Source organism: Leishmania braziliensis, contig 21 (assembly GCF_000002845.2).
Source record: "Leishmania braziliensis MHOM/BR/75/M2904 WGS CADA00000000 data, contig 21, whole genome shotgun sequence".
Lineage (NCBI taxonomy): Eukaryota > Euglenozoa > Kinetoplastea > Trypanosomatida > Trypanosomatidae > Leishmania > Leishmania braziliensis.
The window spans coordinates 1-13,606 of NW_004058011.1; the positions used below are offsets into that span (position 1 = coordinate 1).

At 60.2% G+C, this 13,606-nt stretch overlaps 3 protein-coding genes across 3 annotated transcripts; all 3 read right to left on the minus strand.

Moving 5' to 3' along the window:
- Nucleotides 1-1,596: 1,596 nt before the first annotated feature.
- LbrM_19_1910 (hypothetical protein, conserved) lies at nucleotides 1,597-9,489 on the minus strand (the record flags this gene model as incomplete). The annotated part of the gene is made up of 1 exon (XM_001564234.2): nucleotides 1,597-9,489. One exon carries the CDS (start codon nucleotides 9,487-9,489, stop codon nucleotides 1,597-1,599), a length of 7,893 nt encoding a protein of 2,630 aa, XP_001564284.1.
- A 1,549-nt stretch (nucleotides 9,490-11,038) lies between these two features.
- LbrM_19_1920 (hypothetical protein, unknown function) lies at nucleotides 11,039-11,926 on the minus strand (the record flags this gene model as incomplete). Its single annotated transcript, XM_001564235.1, has 1 exon — nucleotides 11,039-11,926. The coding sequence occupies one exon, from the start codon at nucleotides 11,924-11,926 to the stop codon at nucleotides 11,039-11,041; it is 888 nt and encodes a 295-aa protein (XP_001564285.1).
- Nucleotides 11,927-13,068: 1,142 nt separating this feature from the next.
- LbrM_19_1930 (hypothetical protein) lies at nucleotides 13,069-13,569 on the minus strand (the record flags this gene model as incomplete). Its single annotated transcript, XM_001564236.1, has 1 exon — nucleotides 13,069-13,569. The coding sequence occupies one exon, from the start codon at nucleotides 13,567-13,569 to the stop codon at nucleotides 13,069-13,071; it is 501 nt and encodes a 166-aa protein (XP_001564286.1).
- Nucleotides 13,570-13,606: the final 37 nt, after the last annotated feature.

Consider the following 13,606-nt stretch of genomic DNA (forward strand, 5'->3'; position numbering starts at 1 on the left):
AAGACGAAAAGAAAAAAAAAAAAAAAAAAAAAAAAAAAAAAAAAAAAAAAAAAAAAAAAAAAAGAGGGAGGTGTTGTGGTAAGTGAAAAAAAAACCCGAAAAAAAAAAGTCGATGATTACGGGAAAAAAAGGCCCCAAATAAAAAAAAGGGGGATAAAGATTTCTTGATACACGCGATTTTTGGGTTGTGTAAGATTGAACAGAGAAATATTGGTGACGGGAGACAGAGTGGGTCTTATTTTCCCATATGAAGGGTTATAATTCGGATATGGGAGGAGGGAGGAGTCGCTCAAGAGAGGAGTTCCTTCACGCTTTTTTTTGTGGCACCCATATGGTGGGAGAAGCGGAGTAGAAGTAAATGTTATCGGTACAGCGGAGGGGGTGGGGAGATTTTTAGTTCGGGCAAGGTTTTTTTTTTTTTAGGCGCGCCTATTGGTATGTGTGTACAGAGATGTTTTTGTGATTTTAAGGATGGGAATACACAGTTTTATCAGGAGATATAGGGTGCGGTGGCGGGGGTTGTTGTTGGCAACTTTTTGTAATCTTGTGTCGCCTGTAGATTGCGAATTGCACCAATGACAGGTTATTGGTCCAATTACAGGTTTGTGTAACAGCACAGTGTGGATTGGTGTTCTGGGCTCCTTACGGGCCTGTGAAAAATAGGCGCGTGACCAACTTATTTTTTGGGGGGAACGCACCATAGGACGTGGGGGGGGGAAACATTGCCGGTGCGCCTACTCTCCCACCGTGGGGCCGGCTAGCATTCATGCTGGACGGCATGTGAGAGGGGGGGAGCTTTTGTGGACGGTGCCGTTTACGGGGTGTTTGGAGGTTTCCGGGTTTATAGGAGGGAAGTTTGGCGGGGCGAGGCGCGCTTGTATGTGTTCGACGCCTATGTGTCGTGCCATGCGCGCCCCCGAGGTTCACTTTCGTACCACAACACAGCCACCTCCAAAGAAAAAAAAAAAAAAAAAGAGAGAGAGAGAGAGAGAGAGAGAGAGAGAGAGAGAGGGGGGGAGCGATGATGAGGACGAGGCCTTTTTTTCTATATGGTTGGTAGGCGAGCGATTCACTTATCGAGAAGGCTATCCAAGTACACACAGCTCTTCCCCCCCCCCTCCGTTGTAAAGGCACACCGCCCCACGCCTCCCCCCGTCCCTCCCCCAACACTGACACTTCTACCTTCCACGCCATCCATGAGAAGAGCAGACACGCAAAGACACCTGTCATCATGCCTAAACCATGAGCGCACAGCGGAGACAAGATGAGAGACAGGCCGACGCAAAGCAGTGATACACCATTTTGGAAGAGACGGAGGCGATACCCACGGGGAAAGAGAGACAGACAGAGCGAGAGTGGTGAGGTTGCACGAGTGGGCTACGCTGCACTGCAGCGATCACCTCGGCCACAGTACAGGCAAATATAAAAGTAAAATGTCTAAGGCAAGCGGTGCTGCAGGAAAAAAAAAGACTCCCGCGCCCCCCTTTTTTACCTGAGACGGCCTAAATGGGTGGTGCACGAGCGTGGTGGTATCACAGCGTCATCGCTTACCACAGCAGTCACCCATACGCACTGCACAAGCTGCCTCAGCGAAATTCAATTGCCAGCCGTCGTTGCCGGCGCAGGGTGGTAAATGGGCGAGCGAGGCTGGCTGATGTCCCACCGCGGCCGCACCGGGGACGAGTTCAGGTCCGTTCGCCAGGGTGGCGACACTGTGCGTTGTTGTGGATGCCTCCCTGTTGCGCTGCTGTGGCGTCGCTGCTGCGGCTGCGCTACTTCACGAGTAGCGTACGAGGATGCCGCCACGAATTCGCCGGTATGGCTACCCATCGCCACAGCTCCAGGGTTGTGAAGAAGCACATGAATGTGTGGCTGCTTCTGCTGGTGGTGATGCGCATACTGCACTTGGCGACGATGATATTGAGAAGCCTCGTACTCGTCCACCTGCCGCAGCTGCTGCAAGCGCTTCTCCAGCTCTGCCAGCGTCGGCACACGGCGATCCGCGAGTGAGGCAGCGTAGGCGATGTGGGTGGGTATGTGCGGCTGTGATGGCGCGTAAAGATGCTGCTGTTGCTGCTGATGAGGAGGTTGAGACTGTGTCTCGCTTGTTACGCCAGGTGAAGTGAAGTGTGGGTAGTAGGACTCACTACGAGACGAGCGCTCGTGTTGCTGCTGCTGCGAGGGATCATGCGGTTGCGATAGTGCCTCTACGTAGTAGCGGCTCAGCTTGCTGCGGTCATGGTGCGACTCAGGGTGGTTGCGCTTACCATCGGCCACACCACCTCTGATGCCGCCACTACTGAGGTAGATGTCATGAATGGCTTGGGCGGTAGTGGCGCTCCATTCCTGCGGTCGCCACCGCTGCTGCTGCTGCTGCTGCTGCCTCCGCTGACTGTCCGACTCCGCCTTACATACGTCCTCGTACACAATCGGAGTGCCAGACTCATCCACCACGACCACGGGAGAGAGAGACTTGATGTAGGATTTAATAGACTTAGTCATGACAGCCGCCGTACCGTTAATATGGGCACGCTGCCGCTGCGGCTGCTGCGGTGGCGGATAGACCGGCGTCTTCCGCCGCACGTCTCTTGCGCCGCTCTCGTTTGGCGCTTGCTCGTACGGACTCGGGGACGTATGCCACTGGGGGCGCTGCGCGCCAAAGCCACGACCTGGGCTGACGCTCTTGCGAGCATCAGGTGGGCAGTTCCTTTCGTGCGCTTGAAGCGGAGATAGTTTGCGGCGCTGATGCTGGTAATGGGCCATCTGCCCATCGTTGCGGCTCTGCGATGTGAGCAGCACGCCATACGGCGAGGTTCGCCGCCGCTGCTTCTTAGACGGCGGCACCCCTGCCAGGCTCGTCGGCATCAACAGGCTCGGCACGAAGTTCCGCGGCGTTGGCGGCTTCGGCCGCCGCGGTTCTGCAGCGCTGTTGCCATCGCCAAGCGACACGAAGAACGCTGGGAAGGTCTTCTTTCGCTCTGTCTTGGGCTCCTCGAGAGCCTCTGCGGCGGTGGCGCCGGTGGTCGCTCGAGACGTGCCATCGCTGTCGTTTTCTTCACCAGCGCCACCACACGAGGTCGACGCAGCATCCACGGGTGTTCTAGTGCCGCCCTGCTTCTCCGACGCGCGACCAGACAGGCTGATGCTTGCTGCCGCACTTCTAGTTGTGGCTGAAGCGATGATCGCGTTCGGCAAGGTATGGCTCCCAGTCGCCCCTGGCACCTTCGCCTCCACATTTGTGCGACCCTCATCCGTCCGTGTCGAGGAAGGGTGTTGTCGTTGCACCTGCTCATACGGTGTGCTATCCATGGCCGCCGCTGCGGGTGCCGTTGGCACCACCACCATGGCTCTGCCTTCGGTACCATGGAGGGCCATGCTCTCACTGGCTTTCTGCTGCGACGGAGATAGCGTCGAAGGTGGCGGCGACTGGGTTAGCCCTGCAGGCGGAGCAGGAGGCATGGTGGTGGTGCGGACAGACGCCGGTTGAATCGCCGACGGGGGCAGTTCCTGCGCTGTCCAAGCCCCTGATGACGCCACTGCAGCCTTCTGCTGCTGTTTCACCTCGGACGGAGTCATACTTGCTGCGAAGCCAGCCCCACTGGCGTCGACGGCAGCGCACCCCAGCGCTGCCGTTGCGGCACGAACCGAGTAGCCCAATGGGGCAGAAAGCTGACGCTGACTGAATGGCGGCGCGTGCGGGTCCAGCGGTGGAGGCATCGCATGAGGTCCCTCGCTGTCGGTGTAGAATGGCAGCTGGTAGGGGGGAAACAGGTGCTGTTTCTGCAGTGAGTAAGGGTACACGTATGGGTACACTGCTGCGGCCGAATGGTAGCCTGGCGAGTACACTGGTTGCTGCGACAGTGCCGCAGGCCCCGTCGTCGTGAAGGGTGGGTAAGCGCTAGGGTAGTGCTGTCGCACCTGCGGTTGTTGGTGCTGCTGCGGCGCGCGGTACGCTGATGGGGGTATCAAGCACGGCGGCGAAGGGCTCGTGAGTGGTGAAGTGCCCGCGTCAAACCGCGTGGCTGACTCATCTGCCAAGGGTGCTGCATTGTCGCCTCGAACGCTGGTTTTCGAGAAAACAAAGGAAGTCTGCACCTCTTGCTCTCCGCGAAGCCGCCGCTGCTGCTGCGGCTGCTGCTGAGGCGGCGGGGACGACGGCACCTTGCCAGTTCTGGCGGAGGCCGCTGCATTGCCGCTCTCGTAGGTCTTGCGGCGCGTAAATTCACGCAGCTGCGCGCGGTGGTGCGCTGTGCAGCACAGCTGCCGTGCTGAGCCAGGTGGCAAGCCACAGTGCCGGCAGATCATCTCTCCGCAGCGCCAGCATGGGGATGTGGTCTCTGTGCGGTAACAGCGAGGGCACATGCGACTCGGCTGTGGGAGTGCGCCGATACCGTCACAACTACTCCCGTTAGCGCCCGCACCTGCCGCCCGAGGCAGCTGCTGCTGCTGCTGCTGCAACTCCACCTCCACTGCGGCACGTGTGGCGCTACGGCGAGGCGGTGGCGAATATTCCATCGCCGCCGACGCTGGTGGAAGCGGCTCTGGGTCGTTGTAGGCGTGTGCCGCTGAAGAGTCTGCTGCTGTGGCGCTGGTGGGCTGAAGGGACAGTTGCCGAGGAGGAGGAGGGGGCTGCGTTGCCCCGGTGGCGTACCGCTGCTGTTGCTGCAAGGCGGCGCGCGGGTACGCATGCGCTTCGACCCCGACAGGCATGCTCCGGGCAGAAACATCGTTACGGTCTATGTCTGGCCGCACCTCGCGGACCGGATGCCCCACGCGAGGCCCAAACAGAACGCGTGACGCCGCACTGTACGGCGCAAAGGACGCCGAGGGCTGCTGCGTCTGCTGTGGTTGGGCGGGAGGACAGTCGTAGCTGCAGCGCCCATAGAACGGGCGCGTCGCGCCACGTGCCGTCGCCAAGGCTCGGTAGCTGTTGTCAAAGTACACAGACGACGTGCTGAGCAGCGTGTGGCTGCTTACCGAGCTGGGGACCGCGGCCGCGGCGGCAGAGGAGGCGGTTGGCAGTGGCGCGCCCGTCGGTGACCGTCGTGATGCGGGTGAGGAGGCGCTGCGTGTCCACGGGCTTTCGCTCACTTCTTCTGCGTAGCCGTCGCGAGAGGAGCGAGCCGACTGCAGGTGTTCCTCTGACGTGCGCAAGCTGGCGGCGCGGTTTTCGTGCTCGTAGTCGCGCATTGGTTGGCGCTGCCGGGTCTGCTGGTGCAACTGCTGGGTCCATGGTCGCCATCGGTGGCGTCGCTCCTCACTCTCGTTCTCTTCGCTTGCAATGTAAGAGGACTCGATAACCTCGACGTCCCGTGCGGCACGCAGGCGATCACCTTTGCGGCGGTGGTAGCGGTGCTCGCTAAGCTCGACCTGCTTCTCAGCTCGATCCTGCAGTGCTTGTGTCCGTCGCTGCGCCTCGATGATTTCCTGAACGGCAGAGTGGATGGCGACACGAATGATATCCGCCGGGTCTATCGCGGTGAGGCTGGTGGTGGCGGCCGCAGCGGATGCGGAGGACGACGGCACGGCAGGTCCGCCGCGTTCGGGGCCTGGTGCGACAACCGAAGAGAGAGGTGTGTGCTGTGAGCTGAGAACCACCCGCGGAGGGGTCGCGTCAGATAGGCTCATATGCGCTTCTGCCTCTGCTGCTGATACCCTTACGGTGGAGCGCAGCGTCGATGACTGACCTTGTATCGCCGAGGATGTGCGGGGCGAGGACGGAGCCAGCGGCGGGGTCTGCAAGGGAGTGTGTGCAGACGCTTGCGATGTCACAGCTCCTGCCGCTTGCGAGGCGTGGGCTGAGGAGCTAGCGGCTAGGCTTGGTACCCCATGGTCGCTGCTGTCTAGTGCAGGTCTTGAACCTGGCTGGGCTGTCCTGGATGGGGTCGTGTGCAGCGACGACTGACTACACGAGTCGAACTCGCGCAGGCTGTCACGAGCACTACGGACGCGCTGCGCCGCGAGCTGCACCTCCGCCTCCCGCGCTTGCTGTCTCCGCACCATGTCAGCCAGCCGCTCCTGTGCCTCTGCGGCGGTCCGTGCGGCTTCCTCACGCGCCAATTGGACCGCTTCTGCGGCGCGCGTCTCGATTTCAGCAAGGCGGCGAATCGCCTCTTCCCTTTCGCTCGCCTGTTCAGCTAGCCGCAGGAGGTGCTCCGCACGGCTCCGTTCCTGCCACTCTTCCTCGCGGCGCTGAGCTTCGCGGGCAGCACGGGCGGCGTCGGCAGCTGCCATCTCCGCCGCATCTTCGCGCGCACGGCGTACCTCCTCCTGCGCTCGCTGCTGCGCCTCGTCCAGCTGACGCTGCGCAGCCTGCAGCTTCGCCTCCAAGACGGCTCGCTTCTCCTCCTCAGCGAGGGCCTGCATGACCGCCGCGTGCTCAGCGCGGCGGGCCGCCTCGTCACGAAAGTCGTCAAGCCGTGCCTGCAGCAGCTGCTCTGCCGCATCACGTGCCTCGCGGATGCGTCGCTCAGCTCTTTGTTCAGCCTCCAGCAAGAGGCGCTGCGACTCAGCGTGTATCTCTTGGCGCTCCTGTTGTGCTTGCGCGCGGATGGCCGCCTCCTCGGCAACACGCCGTTCGGCTTCCTGGAGGCGCTCCAAGGCAGCCTGCAGCTCAGCGGCGTACGCAGCTTCGCTTGCACGCAGTTCCGCGAGCTGCTCCAGTGTAATGAGCGGAGTGCCGAGCTGCGGCGGTGTCGCGGCACGGGTTACATCGGCGTCGCCATTGTCACCGTCTCCATCCGCCTCAGTCATCAGCGGAGCGGCGGTGATGGACTTCCGCTGCTGCACGCGACGAGGCGCATGCGCAGCAATCATGGTTGGCGCGTCGGACAAAATAGAGGACCCGCCAGGGTCTTCGGCAGCGGCGGCCGCAGCAACCACAACTTCGTCCAGCGACAACACTCCTTTTCGCCGTATGGATGCCAGTCTTTGCAGAAACATTAGGCTCGCCGTGCGCCGCTCTTCCCTCTCCACCTCGCACAGTATCGTGCGGTCGCCCACCTCGTCCGCATCTAACTCATCCAGCTCCCATTGCCAGCGCTGGCGACGCGCTTCCTCGCGACGCATTGCAGCTTTTTTGAAAAACTCAGCCTTCTGCCGCTGCTCGCCTTCCGCAAGCACCTGCCGTTGCGCCGCGTGGTGACTCTGCAGGATACTGCGCATCGCGGCCTCGTACTCAACAAAGGAGGCTCGACCGCACTCCTCTTCGTGAACAAGATCTACAGTGTCTTCACGGAACTGGAGCAGAAGCCGCTCACAGCGCAGCTCTTCGTACTCTCTCTGCACGCGGTCGCCCTCTTCAGTCGCCGCCACCACACGGTCAACGCGAGCACCTGAGAGCAGCCACGACCACGAGTTTGCTTCTGCCTCTTCCACTTCGTCCCGGTCGAGACCTTCTTCCGCTGTCAACTGTGCCTGTTGCTGCTCCTGCTGACGTCTGTGCTCCGCTGCTGCACGGGCTCTCCGCTGCGCCTCCAGCTCATACGGCAGCGCCGCTTTTAGCCATTCGTCAGCGCCGCGCTCGTAGTGCGTACGCACAGCTGCCTCCGCCTCCTCCAGCGCTTCTCGCGCTAGGCCTTCGCGGTCTTGCAGGGCGTGACGAGCAAAGGACGCGTGTTCTTCGCGGCGCTGACGTTGGTGCTCCTCCTCTTCCCGTTGCCGCTGCCGCTGCCGCTCCCTTTCTTGCGCCTCAAGGACTCTGACATCTTCTGCAGCTCGAGCAGCGGCTGCCAGTGCCTCCATCACAGCCGTCGCTTCCGCCTCCGCCGCCCTGGCCGCGTCGAGCTTCACTACATCTTCTTTGCCTGACAAAGCCACGACGGAGACCCGCTCCCCGTCATCCTCGCTTTCCTCGCCGGCCGAGACACGAGCTTGGCGTGCGGAGGTCATGGGTGAGAGCGTATCCTCGGTCGTGCCCGACCCCGTGACGGACTTCCTGACACTGAAGATGGCACTACCAGGAGTGCCGGCAGCGTTCACCTGTCCATCCTTCTCTACCTTCGCGTCTAGTTCGTAGGTCCCATTCTCAAGCGAGTGCGGCCGGGGCTCCGAGGTGCCATTGGCAGATGTGCGACGTCGCCGACGGCTTGTACTGTTGCTGCCGGTGACCGACTTGTGCTCACATGCTCGCTGCGACAGCTCGTCATCGGACGTGCCGCTGACCTGGTCGGCGAAGTCGCCCACGGAGAGGGAGCCGACGTTACTGTGATGTGAGTCCTGGTGACGCGGGGTTGACTGTTGTTGCTGGAGCGGGATGGGCGTTGAATCAAACTCCACCACCAGTCCTCGGCGTGCGTGAATGGCCGTGTCTTCCTCTTCCATCTGCTGCTTCAGCGCGGCGCGTTCGTGTGCCTCAGCGTCTCCAACGACGCTGCGCTCTTCAGCTTCGTTGTTCTGGCAGTCGTCCAGTAGTTGCAGCGGTTGCTCGAGCTCCTCGGTGAGATCGGCGGGTGTTGACAACGTTCTAGCAGCAATTGACTCGTCCTTCGGTGCCACCATGGCTGCCTCGACTTCATTCTCCACCTGCCGCGGCGCCAACGCCGATGCACTGTTCTTTGCCTTCTCATCTTCTTCGGTGGTTGCTGCAGAGGCACGTGCTTCCTCCTCCTCCACTGTGTGCAGCACCAGTGGAGGCGGCAGCGGGTACTCCTGCTTCGGCTCCAGGATTGTGTTTGGTAGCTTTGGCACCGGCTGCGAGCGCGAGCGGTCCTTCGTCTTCTTGAATCCTTCGTTGGCGGCGGTGCCCGAGGCGGCGGAGGCAGATGGCATAGGGGGCGCGGCTGTTATAGCATACAGACTTACCGCTTTCTCTGCCTTGGCGGCGGCTTCAGCGGCGCGGAGCTGCTGCTGCTCGCGAGACCGTCGGCGTCGTGCTTCGACTGGGTCGAGTGGGATGGCGTCAACGGCGTCCTGCGTTAAGGGTGACAACGCCCTGCGCTGACGGTGCTCTTCAGTGGCACTGTCGGCCTCTGTTGAGACCGCCGCTGTGCCGCTTGCGTCGCCGTGACCATCTCCGGGCACGATTGATGTCGTCGGATTAGTCGGAAACTGAACCGAGTTTGCGCGTCTCTTCGAGGTGCCGCTCTTACCCTTTAGAGCACTGCGGTGTGGCGTGGTGCCAGTGCGGGTGCGGCGAGAACGGGTGGACGACACGCCGTCGTCGATGGTCACGCGGTCCACCTCGGCATCGGTGGCTGCCGCGGCACTGCGCGTGCGCCGCCGACCCGACTGCGCCAAGCGAGAGACGCAGTGGCACTTGGGACAGAATATGAGGCGGCCTGCATTGTCGCAGTGGACGAGAGCGCACGGCTGACATGCGTAGTGGCGGCAGTCGACAAGAGAGAAGAAGGGGAAGAGCGGCGCATGCGGGTCGGAGGCGGAGGGGGTGGCGCGGCGGAGACAGAACACGCAGATGTCCTTCTCTGACGAACTCTGCTCGAGCAGCCTTGTCGAGTTGATAGAAATGTTCTCTGAGTGCAGTCCCGCCATTTTCTTTACGCATGGGAGAGCAATCGCAGGAGAAAGGGCAGAGAGGGGGGGGGGAGGAGGAGGAGGCGGGGGGCTGCGTGCGTGCGTGTGGGGGAAACGAGCAAGGCCAGAGAAGAAAACAAATACTGCAGGGAAGACGAAAGTGCGCTGCTCAGCGCGTGGGCGTAATGCAGCGAGGATAAGGGTACTGGTGCCAGTGAGAAGAGGGAGCGGGGTGGAGGGAGAGCAAGCGTAGGTCGCTGTCGCGTAGTAGTCCAGGCCTACGTGCCAAGACGGCCAGCCAGCCCACCTCGTGCTCTCGCGTCACGCCCTCTTCCCTCCCCGCCAAATGTAGTGCAGTGCAGTCGCTGCCGGTGTCAGGCGAGGACTTCTTTGATTCGAAGGAAACAGGCAAACACCCACACGCACACACCACAGTGTGCGTGAGTATGAGTATGCGTAGCGCGCTCTCTCTGCACACTCGTGTGTCTTCGCTTATCCCAAGTGCACACAGGACGATAGCCGTGACACCTGACACTCAACAGCAGCGCTCCTGCTGTTGTGAAAGGGGGGGAGGGGTAGAGAGAGAGAGAGGCGGAGGCAGCGACACGGAGAGAACAGAGCGGCACAAGAGAGAAGCGGAAAAGAGTAAGTCAATATCGAAAAGACGCCCTCAGCTCTTGTCTATGCTGCTGGTGCTGGTGCTGGTGGGGCTGCTGCTGCTTCTCTATGATTTATCCTTTTCTCGTTCTTGGCGTAGAGAAACAGACGAACCCCCCTCGTGTGTGTGTGCGCGGGGTGTCCGCCAAAGTGAGACACCCCCGGCGGCGGTACACGACGACACACCGCGCGAGGCGAGAGGAAAGAATTGCAGAGGAGAGATGAAGTGCAAGGCAGAAGAGACATGCAGGGGCACTAGACACCCCCCCAAAAAACTCGGAGGTCTTCTTCTAGCGTTCACGCGTGTGCATGCTTGAGTTGACTCCCCTGTATGCGCAGGTACATCCTGACAAGGTACGTGCGTAGACCTGGGCAGCAACGGCACGAGACGTATGCTCAACATGCTTGGTTGACCTGCATTTTCTCTTTCCCTATCCACCCCAAACGAGCGGTAGCCAGTGCAGCCCTTGAGCACGACAGGATTGTCCTCCGCCGTTGTCGCTGCTCTTGCTGCCACTGCGCCACAAAGACTGAGCCGCCATTCGGTGGAGGCACTGATGCATTGCGCCAGGTGAGAGGGAAAGGTAATGGAAACAGGCAGGAGGCTGATGGTTGGTACTGTCAAGCGAGCTGAACACGTCTGGCTTGCTATGGCGTTCATCATCTTGTCGATGCTTTCTCGTTAAAGAGGTGAGAGAGGAGGTCGAAAGAAAACACAGAGCACACGCGGACGTGCGCTCAGTAAAAGCGGAGAAGAGGATTGGCGATCGGACGGCAGAGTGTCCCGCTGCCCTTTTCCCCCCTTTTGCCGGTCACCCCTTCTCCCCCCACACGTACACACACACACTGAGAAAGAGGAGGAAAGTGGTAAGACTTTGTGCTCGCTCTACGCTGAGTACTCGCGCTTCGATTAGTCCGCGCGCCTCATCTGCTCCGCATTCACAGCTGCCAACACCTGCTGCAGTCGCAGCTTTGCCACCTCGAGCTGCACCGCATTCAGCTGACTAATGGCCTCCTCGACATCTCCGCGAAAGCCGCGGTAGGGACGCGCGCTGGTGACCACAGCGCTGCTTGCCGTCGACTCCACAGCCCCGCGACGCGGCGGGAACACGACCCAGTCCATTAGACGCTCAAGTGGTTTCCGGCCATCGAGCGAAAATGCGCGATCGGCAGCGGCTGTCGACGGCTTTGACGTCGTCGGCAGAAAAGGGGCGCTGAGGGATGGCAGCACCAGGCGCCACAGGGCTTCTGAGACGCTGATTGAGTTCCACTTCTCTTTTTGCTCGCGTGCCACTCTTGTCGCCGCGGTGGTGCCCGCGATGGCTGACAGGGAGAGAGAGCCATCGTGAAGCCTTCGTACACACGCATGCGCGTCTTCGGCACTCCTTGTGCCGACATCCTCGTCGCTCTGCACGCCTCCGCGCAGATTCTGGATAACGAGGCTCTCGTCCGCCTCTTCAGCCCTGTACGTGTCTTCCTCGTCCGGTGCTGTGAAGGCCCAACTCGGTAGTTCACTAGAGTCGAGCGAGACACTGTTCAAATCCTCCACTGTACCGCCGCCGGTGACGCTGAACACCGATGCCAAGCATGGGAGCGGGTGCATCTCTGCCGGGACGTACGCCAATGGCGTCGCCCTGTTTGTATCCATTTCTCTGGGGCCCTGCAGAGGGTATCTCAGACGACGTCCTTCCGGAGCCAGCGGTGGGGGTCGCGAGATTGAGTTTACCGACAGCGGCGCCGAGTCACTGGTGGAGACGCTTTTTTCGTCATCGCCCACCCCCTCACATAAAACCAACATCACCACAAGGAAATACAACCAAAGATGGCAACAGCACCCATACACTCATGCAAGGTACCTCTTGCTCCCTGTGCCCATCCTTCTCTCCCCCCTCAGTCAGCCAACATCATCTCTCAGCGTGGATACCATATTCAAAGACGCGCACTCGTGATGCGTCGATGGTGTGTGTGGTGCGTGCGGGGGGTGATCTCAAACAGTAGTGCTCTCACTCCTTTCAGATTTGTCACTGCATACACCCTGTCACAGAATTTGGGGAGGGGGTAAAGAGTGGGGGAGAAGACCACTGGTACCTGTTGCCTCCCTTGCTCTGCTTTCTTTGATGATGGAGGCGTTTAATGTCACCGCGCCGTGCAACACCGCTCGAGAAGCGCAATTCAGCTTGGCATCTTCTCGCTTCCCACCATCCTTCGATGAAGAAAGCAAACACCTTAGTAGGGGGAGGAGGAAGAGGAGAGACGAATCAGTCTGGAGTGTGACCCTATATCAGCGACAAGCAGAGAAACTCACGACGCCTGTTGGTCACCCTGCCCACAGTACAGCTAGTGAAATAACGAACAAGAATGCAAAGAGGGTGGATGGGAAGAAGAAGGGGTGCAGCGCCGCAAACATGCACATGTCTATCATCCGACCTCCTGTTGGCATCTTTAAAGGGAAAAAGGGGGCGAAAGAGGCCGTCACACACACCGGCACACAGCGATACATGTGAACATTCAACTCCGCTGGGCATGGCTTGGGTGGCGCAGCAGAATGCAGGAAATGAGAAGCGAAAGCAAAGAAAAACACCAAAGGCGGCAAAGCAAGGGCACAGGGAGACGCCCACACACGCCGCTCAGCCTCACAAGAACATCTCACAGCGCAAGAGGAAGAGAGGTCGGACATGAAGCACGCAGGCACAACGAAAAGAGAGACGCAACGTTGCCCGTTCCTTCGTATCCAGTCGCTGTACTGCATAGCTGCTCTTCCCCCTCATCCTCGGTTTCCCTCTCTCTCTCCGAAGCAGCGGCAACATTCCCCCATCCCCGATGGGCAGGGCGGTGCCGCTGTTTGGAGAGCGAGACGAGGCGCAGCCAGTAGCGGGAGCGGGAGAACAAGAAAGCTGGTGCTTTCCCATACACACACACACCTTGAATGGCGATGTCATCTCAGACTCCCTCAACACTCGCGACACGCTTGACATACTCCTGTCTACTCAATGTGGCAAATGAGGACTCAGCGGTGGTATAGGATGTGGTCGGCTGCGCCGAGCTCGAGCGGCCGCGCAGGGTCACGAAGGAGGCGATGTCCTCCAGCGGGTGCTCAACGCTTTCGAGATGGTGGGACAGGCGGGCAGAGCTGCAGCTCTCCTCTCGCACAATGTCCTGCATGTACCCCAGCTTCTGCAGTAAATCCTGCACGTAACACTCGGCACGCTCCGCATGCTTCCACAAGTCATCCAGGTGCTGCGTCTTGAGCGCCAGCGAACTTCGCAGACGTACCACCTCAGCCTGAAGTGCCGACATGTCTTCCCCCATCGCCTTTACCTCGGCAGGCACTTCAGGGGAAGAGCAAAGACTCTGTAATGACGAACGAGACGCCGTTGCAGCTGGTGGATGTGGCAACATGGAATCGACAGCACCTTGGGTACTGTCCTGCGTCTTGAGCATCTCCCTAAGTCTCTAAAAATCGGGATATAGCCCGTCC